Here is a 23787-nt window from a genome sequence, read left to right as displayed (position 1 = left end):
CTGGGGACCTAAGAAAATCTTGTGAATTAGGACAAGAATAGTTGTGGACAAGAACAGTTGTGGCGGAACCTGAAATTTTCTCCTTAGTGAAGATTACTGAAGAGATTGTTGGCGTTATCATTGACTTCCTTGAGTGAATCAATTTTGTTTACGGATTTATTCAGGGAAGTGTTTAACAAATGGTTGTCAAAAAGTAGGGAGAAGCAAACACCAAAGGTCAACAATGGAGTGGTGGCTTTCATGGCTAAAGCAGCATCGTTAGCAATCCCTTTTCTATTTAATTCCTTCATACAGGGCCGTTTCATCAAGTTCTTTAAAAAAGGAAATTAAATAAAAAAGGATATGATATTTTTTCAATTCAACCTTACCTTTTTTTGCCTTACTTTTAATCGTATCGACTGCTTTTTCCGAAGTCCGCGTATAAATTTACTCGAAATCGATTTCCTTGTCTTCTCTCGTGTTTTTTTGGTTGTCTTCTCTCGTGTATTTTTGGTGGTTTTCCCAAGATATTGAATTTTGTCAAAAAAATGGCCTAACTTTTCGTAAATGTAAAAAAGGTAAAGGTGCCTGCCGGTTTAAGTTGACAAAGTTCAGGATGAACTTTTTCAACTTTTACTCTTTGATGATGTAGTGTTGAGTGAGTGAAACGAAAAGACCCTCTGCTTTAGATGTCCGGCGGTTAGTTGTCAGGCCAACACCTCTGCAGTTCTTTCTAAAGCTCTGTCAGGCCAACACCTCGGAAGATCTTTCTTAAGCTCTGACTTGACCGCACTTAAGACAGCATTGTACAAGCTCCACTTGTGTACTTCTTCAAAGTCATAGGGTCTTACTGGAACGCTAAATTCAAAGTGCTTTACAAAACACTTGAAGTCTGGATAATTAGTTATTTCAAAGACTGAACCTAAAACTTTAAAAATATAAAAGTAAAGCTCAATTTTGATTTCTATCGAAATCTTGCAAAATGAAACACTTGACATTAAACGCAACTTTTTTTTTTTTATCGAAAACAATTTTTCGATAACAATTAGATGCATTTGAAGCGATGCGTTCGAAACTTTGTGATCCGACTGCATCTCGTGTTGTGATGAATAATTACCAATATCAAATCCTGCAAGTATTTTTTGAGCGCCCATAGCTATTTGCTTGTCATGTTGAGATTTTGAGTGCAGAGGATAACCATGTCTTGAGCCTCATTTAAATGAATCTTCTTGAATTTCTTTCACATTCACGGCCCTCTTCTCTTTCTACCCAGCTGTCGGTTTAGTAAGTTGTGCAATGTCCAGAAGGTGTTTTAGTCAAAAGATAGTTTTGTTGCAAAAAGTAAAGCGAAGCTGATGAAACTACTCCGAAAACTCTACTAACCTAATACTTCAAAAATCAGTATCCTGAATGATATGATGTTTTTACTTCATTGAATCCTTAAAATCATTTTTGCTTACATTAGGTGAAGCTTTTTAATTCCGTTTAACAACACATTTTTCAATTCAAATAAACAAAAAACTTGACAATTTTGAAATAAACCGCATTGTCAAACCTGAAAAAAAAAAAAAAAGTTGTTTTCAACGTTTATTTGTACCGCGTTGATTTTTGACTGCCCTCAAAAAACCTTGGCTTTTATTGAAATCTGTCAAACAATTGTATTCGTCGAGTTCTGTGTGCGCTTTGTTCTTGGATTTGCATTCTACCAATTTTTACAGGTTCCTGTTAGTTTCTCTCGAACTAAACGGAGGTTCTCAAAACCTCTACAATAATTCACAAAATGAGGCAAAAAGAAAAAAGGCAAAGAAGGTGTTTTTAACGTGTTTTATTTAAACCAATTCGGATTGTTTTGTTTTTGATAGGTTTTCTCTTTAATTGATAGTAAACTTATTTAATCTGTTTTCATTGGTTAATATTCATGTTTTTTATAGTTTTTAGTAAATAAAAAGTTTGAGTATTTTCTTTAATTAACGACGGATTTTAATGGAAACTTCGTCCAACGAAAGATGAAGACGGCCTATTTGTATATATTTGGTTTTGCAGACGAAGAAAGTCAAAAATGGAGAAAATCGCTTACGTCTGTCAAATTGTAATATCGAATAAACACTGAGTGTTTACTGTTTATCTTCGTGTTTTTTAATCATCGTCATAATGCCATATCAAAAACATTTAACTTCTAATTTTTAATGTATCATAACAACTTTCAATCATGAAACCTTTTCATCTCAATAATTAAATTGTCTAGACTAAATTTTGTACATCCAAAATCTATTGAAAGACAAAATGTTTCACACTGTTAAAAAATGTTTTGTGATAAAACTATAGCTGCTCTCAAAACTTATTCAAAAGTTATCCACCCTTGTAATATGAATGAAACCATTTGTTTTTTAGAAAAAGTTACTAAATTCTGGAATTGATGAGCATTTGTTTTACTGATGACATAAAAGTTTAATCGAGTTATCTAATACTTTTTTCACACTTCATAACTAATTATTATATTCAATTACCGCTTTAAATGATAAATCAAAGTGAGTACTCGTGATTCTCAAATAAAAAAATAATTTTAAAATTACAAAAAAATATTTTGATAAATCAAAGAAAGGGTCGTAATCAGGTAGAGAACCTTGAGATCTTGCCACTTTTAGCTGCATCTCTTGTGTAGCCTGGATCCATTCTTGATGATTCTGAGATTGTGTAAAAACTTGCAATAATTTGCATTAATAATTAACTAATAAACCACGAAAAATCCTTAATTTTGAAGGTTTTAAAACCACATGAAAGTTTTTCTTTTTTTAATTTGGTGTTCCTATTAATTTGTCCGGCCTCTGTATTTGACATTGATAGCAGTAAGGAAATCTCTGTAAACCAATCGAAAAGATAAAACTTACAGATGAAACTAAATTAATCAATCAGCAATCGGCTGACGACTGCAAAATAATTTCGTGTGAAGCTACATATTGGACAACGTACTTCATGTCTCAAATTACTGGACCATCTTGGACCACAAAAGTATTCGATTTTATGAGCAAAATTTTGACTTAAAAAAGTACTTTAAATACGCCATCGTTTGAAATCAATTTATTTGAGATAACTTACGTGCAAAATACTGTTACAACATCGATCCTGACAGCACCGAATCTCACGTAAGAAAAACTATTCCCTATTGATTTAACATTTCATTTGTTTACTGAAGAAAAAAAACTGTTCTATAGTTTAAATAATAAATCATACCGAGTTTCATTAAAAAATTGAAACGGAGCTTGTAATAAAGCAGAATTTCATAGGATTTAACATAAAACAACATGTTTTAAAGGGATCAAAACAACATTGTCAGTGTTTGTGATATTTTCTCATAAAGTACATTAAGCATCGGCACTTTGCTTTTCCGTTAATAATGTAGAAAGTACAAGCTTCATAACAATCACTTGAAATACATGGAGTCTATTTAGATATATAAAGTTATGATATCATAAAAAAAACATTCAGAGGTTACTGAATTTTAAAACATCTGAATAAAAAGGTTTTATACTTACGGATGACTTACAAACGGCTAACCGAAAAAAGATATAGCGCCTCAACTAAAAATACTCTCTTTACTTCAACAAAAGTTATCCCGCTTAAATTAAGATAAAAAGGATAGACTGTCAAATGATGTATGTTTTTAAAATTTTATTTGAAAGTTACTAATTGTTTATTTAATTAAACGAAATTTAATCGAAATAATTGCTGTTTAATTGACATTAAAGAATACTTAATAAATCTTTGACTTAGACCCTAATAGCAGTTTAAAATATAGATTCTTTGAAATCCTAGATTAAGTAAAATAATGAAAGACCTGCATTGTTTTGAATTTTTTGTTTACTTTTGAATAAAAAGCGCAACATGAAAACAATGGTTGCCGATGCTCAAGTTTTGGGGAATGTAACAACGCTTTCAATAGCATCTAAACTTGAAATTGTGCGTTTTTCCACTTGTTCTGGTTGCAACTTGGTTTGTTTGTAGGAGACAATAGCACCTCCAGATTGAAAGGGAGCTTACAAATCAGCAATCATTTAGCATCTTTAACATTCCCTTTGAAAGCACTCCACAACAACTTGATCACCCATCTGAAAGTTCTCCACAACAACCTGATAACCCAACTGAAAGGTTTCCTCAACAACTAAAAATTGCAACCGAAAGCTCTTTGCAACAATTAAAGTTTCCAGCTGAAAGTTCTCCGTTACAGTTTCAAAAAAAAAGTAAGTCAGGAGATAATTTGAACAAAATTCGTATTTTGTAAATAGGTGATTCCTTGACGTCAGGCTATTGTGGAAACCGCAAGATTTACCATCCTTACTCTGTAATGCACCGTTATTTACTAAAATCCAATATCGGAAAAGAACTTGAAATAATAAATAAAGGTGTCGGAGGTTAGAAAGTACATATACAAATGTATAAAAGATTAGAAAAACTACTTGTAACAGAAGCGCCATCAGGCTTAGTAGTTATACTTGGAGGCTTTAATGATCTTATTAAGCTGGACCTAAAAGTAGACGTATTTTTAGATATCGAGGCTCTGCATGAACTTTGTCATGCCCATGGTGTTTCTACCGTTAGCTTAAATATTCCTGAGACAAGAACTAAAGTTACCTTAACAATTCCTGAGACAAGAACTAAAGTTACTAAAGTTACTCTGTGCCCAAAGAAGTGTGTAACAGAGGCTTCAAGTTTAATTGAAATACCTACTCGCTTACCCATACCTGTGTCTTAGATATCCGTAAAAAAATCTCTTCGCTTCTCTAATCTTGAAGATGTAATAAATTATCAGAAAAAAAAACAAGTTAAAATGGATTACAAATTTAACGAGATTGACTACATCAAATGGGGATGTGCTAAATCCTGGTCAAGTGATGGAAACCTCATCATATCCACAAGCACCAGAATCAGATTGCAGCCTGATAATCATTTCACCTCCTCGGCCAATAACTGAAAATACACGATAATTTAAAATTGAGAAATTTAACATTAATTTGATCCAGGTAATTCCAATTATATTGCTTACTTGAAAGCAAGTTTCTTAAAGTATTTATTATGTATACTTTTACTGTAGTAAAAAATAAGCTTTAAGAACTTTACTAAGTACGGAATTTTAAGTTAACTTGTACAAGTAGGTATAAAGCGATAAAATAAATGCATAACAAAGCTAGCCAAATGTTTGATGAAAGATTTAAAGAGTTTAATGATATGAATGAATTGCTTTTAAGACAGACAATATTCCCAATAATAACATACCCAAACCAACAAGTTTATTTGGAATCGAAACATCTTCAACCAACATCGACTCCAACGCCTCCTTATCACCTTTAAATTGCAAGACCAGCTAAAATAAAACATTAAACTAAATAAATGAAAACTATTTGCGACTCAACGATTGGCTTCAACATTTTGATGCTTTTCTAGTTAATTTTAATGGTTTTGGGCATTAGTTTGAATTTAGAATGGAAAGGAAGGGGAAAGGAGGGGAAAAGAGTAAGAGAGAGAGAGAGAGAGAGAGAGAGAGAGAGAGAGAGAGAGAGAGAGAGAGATTAAGTATTAGAATAATAGTGCTTATATATAATTTTAATGTAAAGTTGATAATAACTATTTCTTTTTTTTTTTTTTTTTCAATTTGATGATTTTAAATTTTTTTTAGCAAACTTATTTAAACTGATTTCATTGATTGATTTCATTTTTTTTATAGTTTTTAGTAAATAAAAAGTTTGAGTATTTTCTTTAACTAACGACGGTTTCATTTTTATCAACGGACTTGACCGATGTATGCAAATACATATTAAATTAAAAAGCAACGATAAATTTTATCCGATTCTTTAAATTTACTCGAAATGTTATCGACATTTGTTTGTAAATCTTGAGTTTTATCTTCAGTTCTGCACTCGGAATGCAGAAGACATCACCATCAGATGCGAAGAGAATTTCCTACAGCACCACTGCCAAGCGCAAAGCATAAACCATGCGACCGTCCTGTACAAAGGCTGCGGTTCGAGGCAGCGGCAATGGTAGACAGGAAAAAGAAGGAGCAACAACAACAGCACCACCATCTGAAAAAAGCAACTCCAACACCAGCAAAAAACGTTTGTGACTCTGTTCCTCTAAAGCAATTGATATGGGAGAGATAAAACGGAAAAAAAAGACATCGGCACTACAACGGCTTCTTGTCTGCTCGCTAGTCAATACAAAAATTACCGGTATAAAAGATAAAAATCTGTTCGCTTTTGTAACTCCGTGTTGAACCGTAAAGTAACAAAAAGAACACTTTTAACTTGAGCAAATTATTATTTAGTGTTGTTTACCACCCTTTCATAAGCTTGACCATCGACGAGCAGGACAATTAACTTGCAGTGGCTAAGAACGGGGAACGGCTTTTCCCTACGCTCGGAATTGTGGGGCTGGATTTGGAACTATTGTAGTAAAAGAAAACAAAGCGCTAGATTTATTCTCTTTTTTATTGGATTACTTAAGAATTCGTCCTGATTACTAAAAAAAGCTCGTAGCAAAATAAAAGTCAACTAGTCCTGGGATCGAGTTTGTTTTTATCACCTTGTTTGTAAACATGTATGAAAACAACACCAGCATACGAAAACAAGAAAGCGAAAGTTACTAAAACAAAAAGTTTCAGAGTTTTTTTCCGATGAAATTTTGTGGGAATTTTTAAATTAAGCGTTTAAATAGGAGACGAGAATGAGGAAAAAAGCAAAATGTTTTTCGGTCTTCGAGAAAATCGACTCAGAATTGCGAAAATGGCGAAAGCAAACAAGACGACTTTAGGTACGTTGGGTTTGTGCAATAATCTGTAAAAGGTTGCTTGAAAAAATGACGCTTCGAATGGTCGACGCTTTTTTAAGACGCTACCAAATGCAGGACGTGATAACAAACGTTTTAAAGGCGTTGCTTTTTCTTTTTAGTTGCGGTTCTCACTGTTCTTCTGATCGGAACGACTGCAATCTTGCTCTGGAGTTTGGTTAGGGGAAGAAGACCAAACGTTCTACTCGACACTGTCAACGATGGCTCTAAAGAAGTGTCTTTTGCTGTAAACAGCACAACAAGTACTACCGTCAATAGTTTCAAAAACTCGGTCGGGAAACAAAACATGACCGACGACAGACTCAATTCTTCACTGTCAACAAACGCCTCAACAGGCATAGAAAAGAAAAGCTCCGACGATTTGCCACTTCCCGTCCTCGCCAAGGTCGCCGTTGTTACTTTGACTTGCGAATTGAAGAGTTGCTCGTCGGCGAACAAGATTTTTTACGACATGGCAGAGAAGGTCATCACCAATCAATACCAGCTATCTTCTATAAGAGGATTGAAGTGCAAAATGGTACGTTTCATACCCGCTCGATAAAAGTTGGTCATTTCTTTCCTTCTTCTTATTCAGTTGTTAGTTTTAGATTGATGTTGTTACCTTTGATGCTCGTTCCAGGGAGAGTTCGCAGCAGCAGAAGAGAAACGTAATGCTTCGACTGTCAGCCTGCCACCCTGTTACTACACATCTTCGGAGTCTTTTCTGTCGTCTCCAAATGTGAAAGATGTGGACAAGGTATGAGCGCAACTTTTCGTTCACCAACTTTTAGCAGTAGTGCTAAGTTTACTCTTTGTTATCAAACAAAAAAAAAAAAAAAAAAAGAGATAAAAAAAAAAAAAATACAACCTGTTTTCCGCTTTTCAGAACCCCGACGCGCTGAGCATTTACCTAACTATCTATAAAGAAGTGCTGTCTTCGATGGTTCCAATGTCAAAAACAGAAAGCGAAGTGTCGACCAGAGAAAGTCTCTTTGATCAGCTTTTATCTCTCGAAAAGACTGTTAAAAGTCTCGTTTTTGATCTGGACAATGCGCTGAAGGTATGCTGTTTATGAAACAATGTTTTTTCCTCTAAACTTTTTCTTCTCGTAAACTAAACATAAAGTTTGCTTTTCTGCGGTGGCATAAACTTTTAAGTTTTACTTAGGATCTGTCAGCATGCTCGTGTTCTCAGCAAAACGGTAAAAGTGCGTCGTTAAAAGTTTACACTCAAAGCTACCAACAACTTGCTGCAAAGTTCAGTCATAACAAGAGCGCCTTCGTGACGTTGAAGCAGCTCGAATCAATTCACACCGCAATGAAAAGAGATCTTTGGACAAGGCAAAAAAAATTTGTCTATATTAAATCTGTTGCCTGCTAATTTTTTTGATTCTTCGTCAACTTCTTTGTTGTATATAATATATTTATTTCGTATTTAAAACGACGCTGTATTGTACATGCAAAAAAACAAACAAACAAACAAACAAACAAACAAAAAAATGATGTTTATATGTGCTATCAAAATAAAAAAAAAGCGTTGTAACGAAAAGATTGTTTGATACTCATCGATTAGTTTTCGTGTATCTCATCCAACGCAAACGCAGTTCAGCAAAGTAAAATGTTTTTTTTTTAAATTCTTTTCCGACACCAACTGCAAAATATACATACTGCATCTGGTACTTGGATCGTAAAGGGACATCTTTTTGGGAGGGTTTACGGATGCGGACTTGGTAAGCCATTGACTCAGTACGCAGATGCTCAGCATCTATCTGATTACATCTTAACAGACGTAATCAGATAGATGCTGAGCATCTGCGTACTGATCAACTTTCCGTTTTCTCTTTTAAAGATTAAGGTAATCTTACTTGTTTTGATTTATTCCCTCTAAACTTCCCAAAACTCTAAAATTAAAAAATGCACAATTAGTAACACTTGCGACGTTAGGGGTTGATGCGTCCGAAAGACACTTCTTTACCTTAACAAGGTCAGTTAAACGTTGTTGCATTTGTACTGTTTTTTGCTTTGCTTCCTCATAATTAAAGTAAGACATTTTTTATTACATATTACAAATGCAATACAAAATGATAAGTGCAATTGTTCAATTTGTTGATATTAAATGAGTTCTTACTTCCACCACCATCCGACAAACTGTTACCATCCACCGCCATCCGAAAAACGTCTTGATTTGATGGCCAAACAAAGTTTACAACAGGACAGAGGGATGCACTATGGGTCCTGCGTTATGCGCAAGCGTGAAGGAGTTACAAAGTTAGAGAATTTATTGAGACGGCCAGGGACCTTAGCTACAGAGAAGTTTGGGCTTGGTTATCGTTTTTGCAGATGGATCGTTACCGAATACACCGGCGTATAGGTGGAGTCCTTTAATATAGAGTCAGAGACATTTCTTAAGAACGTAAGAATTAAAAAAAATATAAATATACGGAAATTACTCCTTAGCATATGCATCGGTTATAAATTAGTGTGAGGGTGGCGTTTTCTTTTTAATGTTTCAAAATATTTATTTATTTTAATGTTTGTTTTAGTTTAGTTTAGTGAAAGTAAGAGTAAGGAGAAGGGGAAGTTTTGGGTTTAGTGTTGTGTGGATTAGGTCTGGGGAGTAGTTGGTTAGGTAAAGGCGGGGTTTGGGGATAGTTTGGTAAGGAATGGGCAAGGTTTAATCTAAAAGGGCTAAACTTAAATTCGCCGTCCTCACTATATTTTGTAATGTAACAAAACTCAACAAATGTTCTATTAATGTGTAATGGTTAGCACTCTTATACTTTTTAACTTTTATATAATACAAACAATATTCTCTTACGCTTCTTGCAGTGTTCAATACTGTTTATATCACTTACTCCCCTTTCTTTTAAAACTTCTTTTACTACTAATATCACTTCTTTATTTAAACCTTCTGGTTATTCTCCAGCAACCAGTATTAAAATCTTCTTCTTTTCTTCTTTTATTCAACTGCTTATTCAACTGCTTATAAAACTGCTTGTTCCTCAAAGTACTCTTCTAATCACAAAATTCTTTCTCTTCTTTAAAATCCTCTTTAAATCTCTTAAAAACTCTTTTCTCTTAAAATCTTCTTCTTCTAAAAAGACGACCGTACTCATCAGACTTACTCTAATCTCTCTATCTCTAATTCTCTCAACTAACTCTAATTCTTCTCTAATTCTTCAAGGATCTCTTTTTTGAGCTTTTATAGTTTTTTGCTTGTTTTCCAGTTGCGTTATCTTTTCATTTATTTATATGGCAGGTTGATGAGTCTTCGTGTTTACGTCTTTTCTCAGTTTTTTTTAACTTTTCTTCTTTCTGTTTTATCGTTTACTTACGTGATAGATCGGTGAATCATCGTGTATAAGTCTTTTCTGATCGTTGTGTTTGACTTTTCTAATTGTCGCTTTATCGTTTACGAGTCTTCGCGTTTAGGTCTTTTCTCTTAATTCTTAGTTGTTTTTAACTTAATTCTTTTTTGCTTTATCATTATCGTTTTTTCACAGTTGTATTTAACTTTTCTTCTAACGCTTTATCACTTATTTATGTGAAGAGTTGGTGAATCATCTTGCGTATGTTTTTTTATCGATCGTCGTTTTTATTTTAGTTCTCCCTCCTCACATAGCTCTCTTTTTCGAAGAAAATCGTCCCTTGATTTTCAAATTACGTTTGGAAGTTTTAGACGTTTGTATGGGATATTATGTTATACTTGGTTCTCGTTTTTGGTTCGTTTGCTTTGAGTAGAAGAGTTCTTGCGATGCTTATTTAATCTCAAATAGTTACATTATAACCGTTAAAATAATTGGTATATAATCAATATAATTCATCGTAAATCTCAAATAATACTCTTAAAATTCCGTTTCATAAATTTTATATATAGTTTTCATAAATCAAGTAAATTAAAATATGTTATTATATACTTAAAACCTTTATAACGTATGTGCAAAAACAAAAGTCGACAAAAAAATCATCTCAAAAATTAAAAATGCGTAGGTACAAAAGAGCTAAGGCTAAAACCTGAAAATTTGCCTTGAAAAAAAGCTATGTTTAAAAAGGTTTAAAAAGCTGTTTAAAAAGAAATGCAAAACTAAATTCACTAAGTTTAAACCTCAATATTGCATTTCACATAAAAATACGTTTGATCGTCATAGTCATTGATGTCGATGTCGTCGATGTCGTCGTTGTCGTCGTTGTCGTCGTTGTCGTATCGTCATAAATCATCTTATATCATCATCATCATAATTATCATCTTAAATCATCATTATCATGTTTATCATCTTGAATCATCATCGTCATAATTATCATCTTAAATTATCATTATCATCTTAAATCATCATCATCTTAAATCATCATCTTAATCATCTTCATCTTTATCACCATAATCAATTGAAGACCACACTGGAAAAACGATCAAGCTACATTTTTGCCTTTTTTGGGTTTTTGCCCCTGTTATATTCGGCAACAGTTTAACTATATAATAATTGACTATATAACTAGAAAACCAATCAAATTATAGAGATATTTAGCTTAAAAATAAAGTGAGCTATGGTTTTTTGAAGTTTAAAATCTAATTTACTCAAAACAATAAAAATGTAGCTTGATCGTTTTTCCAGTGTGGTCTTCAATTATCATCATCATTATTATTATATCATCATCATAATCTTTATTAAAAATATCATTATCATCATCATCATAATTATTATCATCATAATTATCATTATCATCATCATCATCAATAAAAAATCAAATTATCAAATTAACCGAATTATATTTTAAATCGCTCACATGGGTAGGGTTCGCGAATCTCCCTATGCGTTATCCCAGCGCATGTTACCCGTAATACCTTTAACTTACTTTCCTTGAAATTCGTTTACCCTTTTAGTAAACTGGAACAAAATAACAAAATGAATAAGTTATTTGTCATTAAATCTACTTTGTTTAACTTCTGATTGTATTCTTGTGTTTCAACTAATGGTGCTCTTACTGGTATATTTAAATCTGTCGGTGTTTTTAACGTCTTAGCCAAGGGAACATTACCGTTTTTCGGTACTTTACTTAATGCATTATAATCATTCATAAAGCGTTGTGTTTTTGTAGTTGAGGGCGCCTCAATTAATGATGTTTCTAAAACATTATTCTCCTGATAAGAATTAGCAATTATATAATTCCTTATACTTGGTATTTTGAGAAAGATTGGGAACTTTGAAACGCTTAGGGAGTACGATACTTGAATTTCGAAGAAAGCTTTAAACTGATTTCCTACTTTGTTTATGTGTTCATTGATAAGTGGTTTAGCCATCTTAAAATAATATGTCGGTACATGATCGGTCATTTTCGAACAAAGAAGAAATATTGGAATGAACAAAACGAGTTGCAAAAGTTGAGCAGTCATAGTAAAGGTTCTCCTTTCCTTACACGGCTCAGAAAAACGGAATGAACGATTGAATGGTATGTTTTTGGGTGGAAAGTGAGGTAGCTGATCTGAAGAAACTTTCTTTGGAGTTGGAGGATGAAGCTTTTTCACTGGTTCAGAAGTATACTCTAATTCTTTGTAGAGTCTCCATTTTGTAGGAAACACATTTGTATCTGATGATTCTGATACCATGATTATCATTAACTTTTAACTGAGCTGTGCTTTGGTTTTCTGAACTTGTACACAAGTCTTTTAGGGAACTTAAACCGATTTGGCTTGTGATACAGCTTTCTGTATGTTCTTCTACTGTCGTACAATACTCTTCTTCAGTTGTTGGATTCAAAATGCTTCAATAATTTGCTTCAACAAAATGCTTCAAGAGGTGTTTCAATAATTTCCATCTTCGTTGTCGTTATTGTAATTATCGCTTTCTGATTGATTTTTAATTTCTAACTCAGTCGTTGTTGCTTCTCTGCTACTTGAGTCATTGTTATTTTCATTAAAGTGATCTAACGCTTTTGGTTTCCAGGAAACATCAATATATCCTTGATTTTTGTAACATAAGTTTTGTATTACAATTGGAGTTTCATCAACTACATGCTGTTGATGTAATTCTGCTATGGTAACAGGAATATTTGTTTCTTCTTTTATCTTTTGGTCAATTTCATCGTTTATTTCCACGTTATATTCTGCAGTGAAATCTTCAGGTGTAATGTAATCTCCTGTCTCAACTTTAGAATTATCATCGAGTATTTCGGGGTAGGTATTTGTGACTATTTCGTCAGTATTATTTTGATCAATTTTTACATCACTTTCAATGTCATGGGAGCTGCTTAATGAACCGGTTTCATTTTTTGGTAATTTGTAGATCTTCACATTTGATGTCTTTCATATTTTGGGCTTCTTAAATTGTTTTGATAAGTTGATCAAAATCTTTCTCGTCCAATTCCTTGTTCTCTTGTTGCAGTGGATTTCGTGCAGTAACGTTTTTTAGCAAATATCGAAACTGATCTTGCAGACAGTTCATCTCATGGGTGATCTGTTTATTACACTCACGTAAGTTCTTACTTTCCTGTTGCATAATTAATAATTAATAAATAATTGCTTAATTTCTTGTTTCCTTCATCTTCATTTGGGGTGTTGAAATGTGGACACTCTATCCTATAAGACGTATAATTTCTTCCTGATGTATTATTGTAATAATCGGCGCTGGTGTCATATGGTTAACTTTCATCAAAAGTTGACGTCTGATCGTTTGTGTAGGGGTTATATCTGTAATCGTAGGAGTCATCCCAAAGGTAGTCTTTATCAAGGGTAGTGTTATCCTAATATTGAAAATTGTTCTTCTGATATTGAGTCATATTATCAACGAACTGGCATGTCATTCCTTTGACTTTCATGGGTGCCCGTTCGTGTATTTTGCGCATTATTCCAGTTGTTCTTTTGTCTTTTTGGTCTGAAGTAATTATCTCTATAATTTGGTTGTGTGTTATTTGAGGTAGTAGATCTTCAATTTTGGTTAGTCGAATCGGGTTGAGTGTATTTATTATCCACGTTTCTGTTCCGATTATCAAAATTTTGCGGTGTCCAGTTTCTATTGTTTCTCCATCGCGGTTGTTGAGTAAAGTTTTTCCTGTACTGATACTGCGAGTTGTTATTTTGTGGAATTCTAGGTTCTTGGTATTCCTGTCTGCATTGTCATGCTAAATGTCCCGCCTTATTGCATATATAGCAGATTGGTTGGCTTACTGGGGTTGGATTACGATCCTGATTATTCGTTTGTCTATGTAGACGCATTTTTAACTTTCTGTTCTCGTCTTTGAGCCTTGCTACTTCTCTAGTCGCATTTTCGGGATCAGCTAAATTCGCAGGTGTTGCATTATACGCAGCCACTGGTGGTGCTTCATTCTCAGCGAATGTTACAGCACTAGGTTTAGCCAACTGGTTGTGTACTTTTGTCATGGTCTTTATTACTGTTTCAATTATGCGAGCGTCATCATCGATGTTAACTGAATTGTTCACTCTAGCAGTTCTGACTGCTTGTGTGTATGTCTCTGGTTGGCTTAAAAGAAGTTTTCTCTTTAAATTAGAATTAACTCCTTGAATAAAAAGATCTCTTTTAATTTCTTCCGAAACGTTTAACTTTTGCGACAACTTCTCTTAATTTGCTATGAAATGTTCAAGTCCTCTTTCTCCTTCTTTCAATCCAAAAAGTTGGGTTTTCTTCATCCAAATAAGTTTTGGTGGTTCGTACTCATTCTGGAAAGCTTGTTGAATTAATTGTAAATCTTGTATTTTTTGGTTTGGGAGAGATTCATAAAATATCGAAGCAGATTTATTTGAGCAAAGTGGAAAAGCGCTAAGTTGTTCGTTATTGTCCCACTTGTTAAAGGTAGCTGTTCTTTTAAATTGAAGGAAAAATTCTTTAACGTCATCATCTGGTCCTCCGTTAAACTGTGGTAAACTAGACTTATCGATTGTTGGTTTTAATGAGCTTGCAATCTTTTCTAACCAATTAAGAGTGTTTCTCTCAACGTTTTGTCTAACCAGAGAAGCTTCCGCTTCTTGTTATGCTGTGGAATTTAATAGTTTTCTTGCAACTTTTTCTGTCCTCTTTTTACTTATAATTTTAACAATAGTAAGCTGTTTTTTTTTCAGTTAAAAATCGACTTCAACAATGAGTTGACTCATACACGGTTAATATATGTACTTACGTACACGGTTCATCAATAACTTTTTTTGCTAAGCAAAAGTTTAAAGCAGGAAAAGGAACCTTTTTAAGCAGAGGTATAGTCGTACTAAGCGTAACTTGTTTATAGTATAGATATCCCTTTTTTTTTAATGCTTCGAATGTAGCAGTCATTTCCTAAAGTTTAAACCTTATCTCGTTTCGGGCGATTTCCTTGAACAGCATTTGGTGCTGTACAGAGCCAATGAGATGTCAGATTATCAGCTCCAAGTACGTTTTCTTTCTTAAGATTGACGGCGCACTATGCATCGTTAAGCGGAAATGGGATTTTATACACATTTTTGAAAAACGTTGATGTTTAATTCTTTTTTTTTTTTATTTGCAATCAGTTTTTCTTCACAACAACAACAAAAAAAATGTTTTTCGCTTTTTTCAACTTTTCATCTCTTAAAAAGGGTTTTTCCAAGTTTTCAAAAAGCTCACAACTCTGTGGAAATCCTTTAAAATTATGCGTAATCAAAATAATCATAAAATTCATTGCGTGTAATACTAGAAAAATAAAATATAGGTTTTTTGGATGTTATTCTTTTTTTCTTTTTTCTTTTTTTGATTTCCCAAATATCGATTGATTTGAACATAGAGCGCAGATTGTGGTCACAGAGGTCGTCTCGTTTTTTTGATTTCATTATTCAAAAAAAAAAAGATAAATTCTGGGCAGAAAATAAAACAAAGCTCCGTTGTTCAATAAAATACAAATTATGAAGATTCCGCTTTAGAACTGTCTGCTTTAAATTTTGGTTTGAACTTCCGATGGTCTTTATATATTATCAAAGTCTACTTTATCAAAACATTTTAAGAACACACGCACACGCAGACATACGCACACGCGCACGCTAGCGTACGCACACACAAGGATCGTGACGTTTATGCAGAGGGACGGTGCCAATTTCAATTGCATCATAAAACACAGATCGCAGCGATACAACTAAGCGATCCTTCGAGATTTCTTTGGCGTGTCAAACAAAAGTTTTGAAGTGGTTGGAAAGTTGATTTTGCTTTAAAAGCTGTAAATGTTTCCAAACAAACAGTAGTTTGTCGCTTAACAAAAAAGTTACCTTTTTTTTATAAGTTAGTTGAATTATTTTATTGAAGACATATGTATTAGAGCAGTCCTTATTTCTCTAAGTTTGATAAACTTAATGGGGCACCCTGTATTTATATTTATATGGATGAAAAATAAATTTACAAAAAACATTTCTTGAATCTAAAAACATTTCAAGATCCAAATTTTACTGTTTACTTTTATATATTGTAGCTGTGATTAAGATTAACTTAGTTAAATCTTTGGTAAGAATTTTTTTAAGATTGTTGTAACAGGTTCTTTATATACTAGCTATTGCTGCAATCTAGAATTCATTATATTACTCCACTTAGAAATACTCTTGATAAAACTTATTTTGAGACTCCAAATCAATTAGCTAGATAATTGATACTTAAATTGAGCCATTATGTCATAACAGTTTAATGATGAACCAAAAAATTATGTCATAAGAGTGAAGGAAAATTCTTGGAAAGGAGGGTAGAAATATAATTTTTGGTATTTAAGTTTCAAATATAAAAAAAAACCTTGGATATATCAAGTGCTATAAGATTGTTCTCTCCAACATTTGTGTGTTGAATTTTGCGAATGAACCATTTACCCCAGCTTTAAAAGGAAGTTGATGTGACAGGTTAGACAAGAACAAAGATTTTCAGCGAGTCCGACAGACTTTAACATAATTTAGTTTATATTGTTTAAAACAAAAGATTTGTTCGTAATTATCATATAGTATATTATCATAAATTATTTACCAGAAATTTTATCAACTATTTTTAGATGATTAAGCAATATTTTATGAGAGCTTTAGGGAGAGAACCGGAAGGAAAATACAGGAGCCGATTCAAATAAATAAAAAGGCAACCGTGGCAACCGTGGTTATCTTTTTACTTATTTGAATTGATCCTCACTCTCGTTCCCTTTTCTACAGCAAAACAAGAACACACTCATTGTGTTTGAAAAAGAGTAATGAAGAGTTTGTTTGGAGCTATGTTTTGCAATATTACAATAACCGAGGATAGAACGCTTCGGCTTGTGAAAAGGTTTGTTCTGAGCACGTTGAAAGCACTTTATCAAAGGTGTTGAGATCTTTTAAAGTATTAAACAAGAAAACCATGAATATTGAGCTAAAACCTCTGTATTTCAGAGGAGTTGTTTTAACGCAACAAATGTGCTTTTTATTGGATAGCTGCACTGCTGATTAATAATAACAATTGGACAATTGCTCTTTGCCATTGCCACTTCAATAACTGTAGATACTTATACTCTTCAGAAATTTCTTTAACAATTGGGCCAGCTAATCCCGTAAAGAGTTACATGCGAACAGTTTCTGCAGCTCTGTTATGACAATCTTTATACTAACAGGCCGTGAAACCAGGAGAATCGCGCTTTCAATCGGGGATCGGTTTAAAACAATGTATATAAACTAGCAGTTGGGAAATATTGTACTCGAAGAGTTAAAGTGATAAAAAAAACTTTTGAGTGCGAGGCATTCTTTACACTAACGACGTCTTTAAACTTTACACTTAGCCAGTATTAAGAATGTTTTGTTATAGGTGCCATTTTGAAAATGTGCTTAAATTGCTTGTGTATATTTTGTATTTCGAAGAGTTAAAGCCATAAAAGCTTATCGCTTGTTCTGACAGCATTCTTCATATTTAGAGGAAGCATGAAATACGAAAAATGTCGCAGAATTGGTTTGTGATGAGTTTTAATAGCAGCTTAAACAAAGAAAACGTAGATAAGAGTTCGGCAACCAATTCGCTAGGTTAGAATTATTATTGTTTCCCATTTTAAAAGTTGGGAAAAAATGAGTTGTTAACTTTTGCAAGTAATGATTACTTTTAAAATACGCTTTACATTTTAAATTTTCTTGTAAATAGTTTTTTTAAGCATAGATTATATAAAGCATAAGTTATCATTTTTTCGAAAATTAAAGCTAAAGTTTTAATTTTTACTTTTAAAAATAAAATCAAAAACTTTCTCTCAACGTTTAAAATTGAAGATTGGAGAACAAAATAATTCTAACCTCGCGAATTGATAAAAAAAAAAAAGAAACGTACTCGATGGGTTTCAATAATACCACCCGATAATGTTTCCGATTGCGGCAACACTTTTACCATGCTTTAACATCTTTAGATAAAATGATCATTTTTTTGTTAGAGCAGGCAAATCATTTGATCGTCTGTGATAACACCCGTGTAAATTAGTCCATCTACTCAAAGTTTACCTTCACGGAACCACGGAAAACATAAAACAATACTTTTTTCAATTTCTGAATTAGTCCGTTTAACAAAGTCAGTGCATCTTCAAAGCTTGATGGTAATGGTGATGTGAAACCAGCTTTATGGTTTGATTCAAAACATTTACACGAAACTGAAACAAGTAGTTTAGTTGAACTCTCAAAACTTAACGACGTGTCCATAGCACCAAAGCCCATTGAAAAATGGCCCTGGTTTATATTTCTGCGTGTGTTACACAACTTTACTATGAACACAACTTTATTATGAAAAACAAGGGGACCATGTCAAAGAGGTTTAATCATGGAAGCAATACTGTTCGACAATCTCTGCTAACAGACCATGTTTTATTATGCAATAATTTAGCCACTTATTCACAAAGTATGTAGGTAAGTCGTTATGAAAAATGTCAATATCGAACTCATGGTTTCAGCATGAAAAAAAAATTTCAAGTAATTCTATGCAACACGTTCCTTAAAAGCTAGGTAGTTTAGAGTCAAAGTTTAACCTGAAAGATTCAGATCGTAAACGAAACGTTAGAACCAGCCTTTACCGTGGACTTTCTACAAGACAATGATCCCAAACGCACCTCTTAACTCATTAAATCATGGTTTGATAAAAACGAATGTTACTGTAATGCGAAAGCCTGCGCAATCTACTGACCTAAATCCTATCAAGAGGTTATGGAAACAACTTAAAGGCAAAGTACGTTTGCATTTTAGTTTCTGAATAGCTGAAGAGTTGTGTGTTGTAGAGAGCTTAAAGCTGTCTGGTCATGATAAAATCAAGTTAAAGTTCACAAGTATATCGAGTCCATCCTAAATTTATTGAAGTTGTTACGAACAATTGGCATACATATGCCATCAATCACTGATCTGATACACTTTTGTGGTTATTATTTTGAGATTTGTTTTAGTTTCGGAGTTGAAAATGATATATATTTTTTCTTCCAGTTAAATTTTTTAGTTATATTGCTGCTTGAATGTTTATCCATCTTGCATAGAACGGATGCCTATTCTAACTTTTATCTAAATCAATAATTTGTTGTATTGAAGTCAAAACAGTCCGTGGCGTATTAAAATGTTTTTGCAAAGTTCGAAAAAGTCGGTAGCGTATTAAAATGTTTTTGCAATGTTCGAAATGTGCTCCCTTAGTTTTGGAGGATAGCGAGTCTTGTAGATTGGCCTCCAATTTATCGCACCCCCTCTCCGGTTACACGGCCTGTAAGTTTAAAGACTGCCTTTTATAGCTGATGGAAAAGAGTGGTGCGGAGCAAGTCAGTTAGAATTGCATACGGACGATACGGAGCGTAACGGCGGAAGATTCAAAGACTGTTAGATTTTTGTATGAGATTTGAGAGGCTACAGTTCGTTGCATCGTAAGAACAATAACGTAAAACACCGACGGTTGTGAGTTTCCATATATTGGGTTAACTACATCAGTTGCCGGAGCCGTTTGCCAAACTTGAACGAGATTTTCTTGAACCCATAGCCAAAGCATAAAAAACGAGGAAAATCTGGTATTCATTATCTCCTCTATAACTATAAATACAAACTAAACACCGGAAAATCACGCGATTAATGGTTTATGCTCGGCCAAAATCAAAATGAAATGAACAAAATGATTACTGCTATGACGCCATTTTCACTGTCATCAACTAAATTGATCAATCATTACATTCGTTATAAAAAAAATTATTTAAGCCGTTTTCGTCATTTCAAAGTGTTTCTAATAGCCATAATGGTCATTTCCAAAATCGTTTTCACAATTTTACTCCATTAATGAAAGCTTTAGCGTAATAACGCGACTCTAATTTCTAAATGACCAACATATCTAAATAAACATTGATCAATGGAAAAAAAAAGCTAAAAGAAGTAGGACATGTGAATTATTTTCATTGCCTGATACTACTTTTGGTTTCCTTATAACACGCATGTTTTTTGTATTTGGTTTAAAATCTTCTTGCCCAAATCACACAAATGCATCAATGAAACAATCTCAAAACTTTGATTTTTTTTAAATCTTCAAATTTTGAAAAATATTGCCATAATATCAGATGGCATTGCGTTTGTTTTTGTTGTTGTTGTTGTTGTTGTTTTGTTAAAAAATCACTAATCACGTCTGCAAAGAAAGTTAAGCTGTTCGAAAAATTGAAAATCTTTTTTAATTGAATGCTTTAAAGTGAACGCTCATAATTGATCATTTTAATTAAAAACCGTACTTCTTATTTATTATTTTAACCGCGAAAAAGTTTTTTAATCGTTTTGAGTAAAATACTGCTACTCAAATGGTGCTTTAATGGACCATTTTAACTGGGACGCTAAATCTTCAATTAATGGTTGAATGCATCTTTTTTTTTTTTCGGTTAAAACGATTTCATGGGTCGGTTGTCTACTCTTTAATACAAATAATGGTAATGTTTCATTTTTATTAACTAATTTATTTTTAAAGTAATGCATACGATAATACAATAATATACATTTTTTATTTTTGAAATATACATGTAAAGAGGGACCGTTAAACCAACAGTGTGACACTCTTTTTTTATTGAGGGTTTACACGGCTTTGTAAATTTTACAAAAAGCAAATAACACGTAGTGTTTGCGTACTGTAAATAAATAATTTAAAAGCTTGTTCTCTTTAAGGAATTACTTTAAATGCTTAACATACAAAAACGTATTTGCTGTGTCTTTTCCAGATGTCTCTCTTCATCATTTTGTTCATTATATGAAGCTGCTTAAGTACTATAAACGAACTTTTCGTGTGGCTAAACGTGGAAGTTAAATATTCGTAACTTTGAGTGTGCACCTTTGTAGATATACTTTGGTGTATTTCCGAGCACTCGCACGCAGAAAGCTTCTAAAATGTTGAAAAAAGAGTTACGCGTTGTGTAAATTGTATCCTTATTTGATATACATTTTCTACAAACATTTCTTTTTTGACTTTTGTAAAAACATTTTTATTGCGAAACTTATAGTCGCATACCTCCATGACAAAGGTGAACATTGCAATCATATAGTCTAAGTTCTTCTCCAATACCAGAAATTGGCCAAAAAAGTTTTTCCTTGTCGAGACATTTGATTCAATTTTTGAGATTTTCTGCAACGAAGAGTGCAATTCTTTTAGTATACCAATAGATATCTTCAACGCATCGCTATTCTAATGGTGAATGGAAAGATTGTATAAGATGCAGTGTTTTTTTTTGTTTTATACAAGTTTACTACCTGATTTAATTAATGAGCTTTGTATAATGCAAACGAGTAAGTTTCAAATCAGAACTTTTTAAATGTTCCCCATTATTATATTTAAACTAAGACTTACTTCTTCCACAACTTCTAACTTTGGCATTGATAAAAAACTTTCTGATGAGTAGTAGCGACAACCTATATTGCTTCCAAACTTTGATTTGTACGGGTGTTCTTCCTCTGCAACAAGGACCTCGCCCTAGAAAGAAAAATAAAGTTTAACAAAGCCTTAAGATGCATTCGATATCGAATAAATATCGACATCGAATGCATCTTAAGGCTTTGTAAAAACTTATCAAAATATCGGACCCTTTAAAACATTCCTATCCTTTTTTCGCTCCTCCTCTTCCTTCTTTCGTTTAGACTGAAAATGTAGCCTACAACTTTCCTACTAACTACATACAAATTCACAAAGAAGAACTGCCAACAGAATACACACAGGGACCTCGTGAGAAAGTTTCTGCGCTCTTCTAACCCAATGATCAGCTCAACCAGAAGAAGCAAGACAGATGAGAATAGTAAAAAAGAAATGAAGCTACCTTTGGAAGCCAAACAGTTGTTGTTTCTGTTGAAGTTTATTTAATCATATGAAAACAATTCCCAATTCTAACCCTACAACTCATGCAGTTGTGCGGTGATAACCTTACAATTCATGCAGTTGTGTGGTGATAACCATATAACTTACGTTGTTGTGTGGTGATAACCCTATAAGTCCTCTAGTTGTGCGGCGATTGGCAGTCAAAGCTCCATTTTTATAGCGGAGTTGAATTCCGTGACTCAAGCAATTTTTGTTTTGACTTGTAGGATTAAAAGTTTTAATGCTACATTCCTGGTCACGGTGATGTAATCCAGCCGGTTAGAGTGGTACAATATCAACTCTATGCTTTAAATAGCTTTCTAGACCCTAAGGGCCTTTCTTTGAAACGCACTATTTATGTAAGTGAGTTTCTTAAACTTTTACTGATTTCTAGGACATTCTAGCCCCCTGCGTCTCCTGTTGTAAACGCTCTTGATTTTAATCAAAACTAGTTTGCTTAAAGCTTAATTTCATAACTTAAAATGCGGAAGATGGAGAAAAAATAAATAGAGTTGCAAAATAATATGATGCAAAATTTCGCACTGAAGAAAAAAGTTACATGCAAATAAAAAAGTTACCATTTCACACATGAGTTGTTTGGTAGAAGATAATCCGAACCTTTCAGTAAAAACATCAATACCCAAATCATAGAATTGCTTGTTAGCTGCGGAACAGCTTTTCAATTGGCATGGAAGTGCGTTAACGTTTTCTTCCCACGGGTTGTGTAACAGATCTCTCCGAAATTTTCTTGATTTCTGAGGATTGTTTAGTGAACTATCTCGAGCCGCAGACAATTTTTGAAGGTCTGTTGGTTGAGTTTGTTTACCGTAAGTATTTCCGCGGGTAAGCAAAGGTTTATCATAAGTTTTTCCGCTGGTAAGAAAAAATTTTGAATAAATCTTCTTGAAGAACAGTTCAGCTTTTCCCCCTGGCCGATGGCTCTTACTCCCATTAGCTCTTGTTGATTCGTTAGAAGCTTCATTATAATTAACTTCAGAACTTTTATTTTGACTTTGATCTGTGAGCCGTTGAAAATCTTTAAGCTTGTAGACCATCGTTTTTTCATTTTGTTGCGAGCTGTTCGCTGACCGTATATCTGCGAAATCCCTATTTACTTTGCTTATGACGAAAGTTGTGCATCCCACTACTTCGATTATGATAAAAGTAGAAACAGCTGAGAAATAAAAAGAGAAGGTTTACAAAACGTTTGTAACGCATAAAGTGTATAAGAAATGAATTTTTGAAAACAATTCACTGAGATTCTCTGCTTACAGAAACTTTGAGCTTTTGAGGCAAAAGTTTCTGTGAGCAAAAAGGTTCTGGAAACGATGCTTAGTTTTAAAAATTGTTTTACCTAATAACATGTTGCTTGTATTCATATTTATCTTGTTTGACAAATTTTGTAAATGGCGAGTGAAACTTGTTTCTGCCCATTTTGTACACGGTTCTGAACATTTATACGCAGGGTAAGGCCAGAGAAATATCTTTAAAAACTTCCAATCCCAAAGTTTCGATGCTCTTTAGCGCAAGCTGTCGTTCAAAGATTTTTTTAAGGAAATGATAGAAATTCCCAAAAAAAGTTTTATTAAAATCGTTTAGAAAAGAATAGGCATGCTAATTTGAAGGGTTTAGTAACACAATTAAGCGTTTTAATATTGATTGTTAAAACCTTATTTCGTTTTGTTTACGGCATTAAAAGCACAGGAAGCTAGTTACGTCCGCACCAATTTGTC

At 33.3% G+C, this 23787-nt stretch overlaps 3 protein-coding genes across 3 annotated transcripts in view; 2 read left to right on the top strand and 1 right to left on the bottom strand.

Moving 5' to 3' along the window:
• The window catches only part of LOC149891668 (E3 SUMO-protein ligase ZBED1-like), a 588790-nt gene that overhangs the window by 384776 nt on the left and 180227 nt on the right, over window positions 1-23787 (top strand). The window lies entirely within an intron of this gene.
• On the top strand, window positions 6574-8304 carry LOC149891678 (uncharacterized). The gene is made up of 5 exons (XM_090079224.1): window positions 6574-6783; window positions 6921-7336; window positions 7439-7555; window positions 7685-7858; window positions 7966-8304. The coding sequence occupies exons 1-5, from the start codon at window positions 6714-6716 to the stop codon at window positions 8176-8178; spliced, it is 990 nt and encodes a 329-aa protein (XP_089935350.1). The 5' UTR covers window positions 6574-6713; the 3' UTR covers window positions 8179-8304.
• Window positions 20855-23608, bottom strand: LOC149891677 (uncharacterized). The gene is made up of 5 exons (XM_090079127.1): window positions 23409-23608; window positions 22633-23228; window positions 21554-21676; window positions 21218-21391; window positions 20855-21091 (listed from the first exon to the last, which is right to left on the bottom strand). The coding sequence occupies exons 1-5, from the start codon at window positions 23431-23433 to the stop codon at window positions 20894-20896; spliced, it is 1116 nt and encodes a 371-aa protein (XP_089935253.1). The 5' UTR covers window positions 23434-23608; the 3' UTR covers window positions 20855-20893.

The sequence above is a fragment of the Hydra viridissima genome, unplaced genomic scaffold (assembly GCF_058129835.1).
Source record: "Hydra viridissima isolate aposymbiotic clone 2 unplaced genomic scaffold, HvirCarnegie_v1 scaffold_2, whole genome shotgun sequence".
Lineage (NCBI taxonomy): Eukaryota > Metazoa > Cnidaria > Hydrozoa > Anthoathecata > Hydridae > Hydra > Hydra viridissima.
The sequence above is the reverse complement of the archived record's forward strand: the minus strand, read 5'-3'. Positions and strand labels throughout refer to the sequence as shown.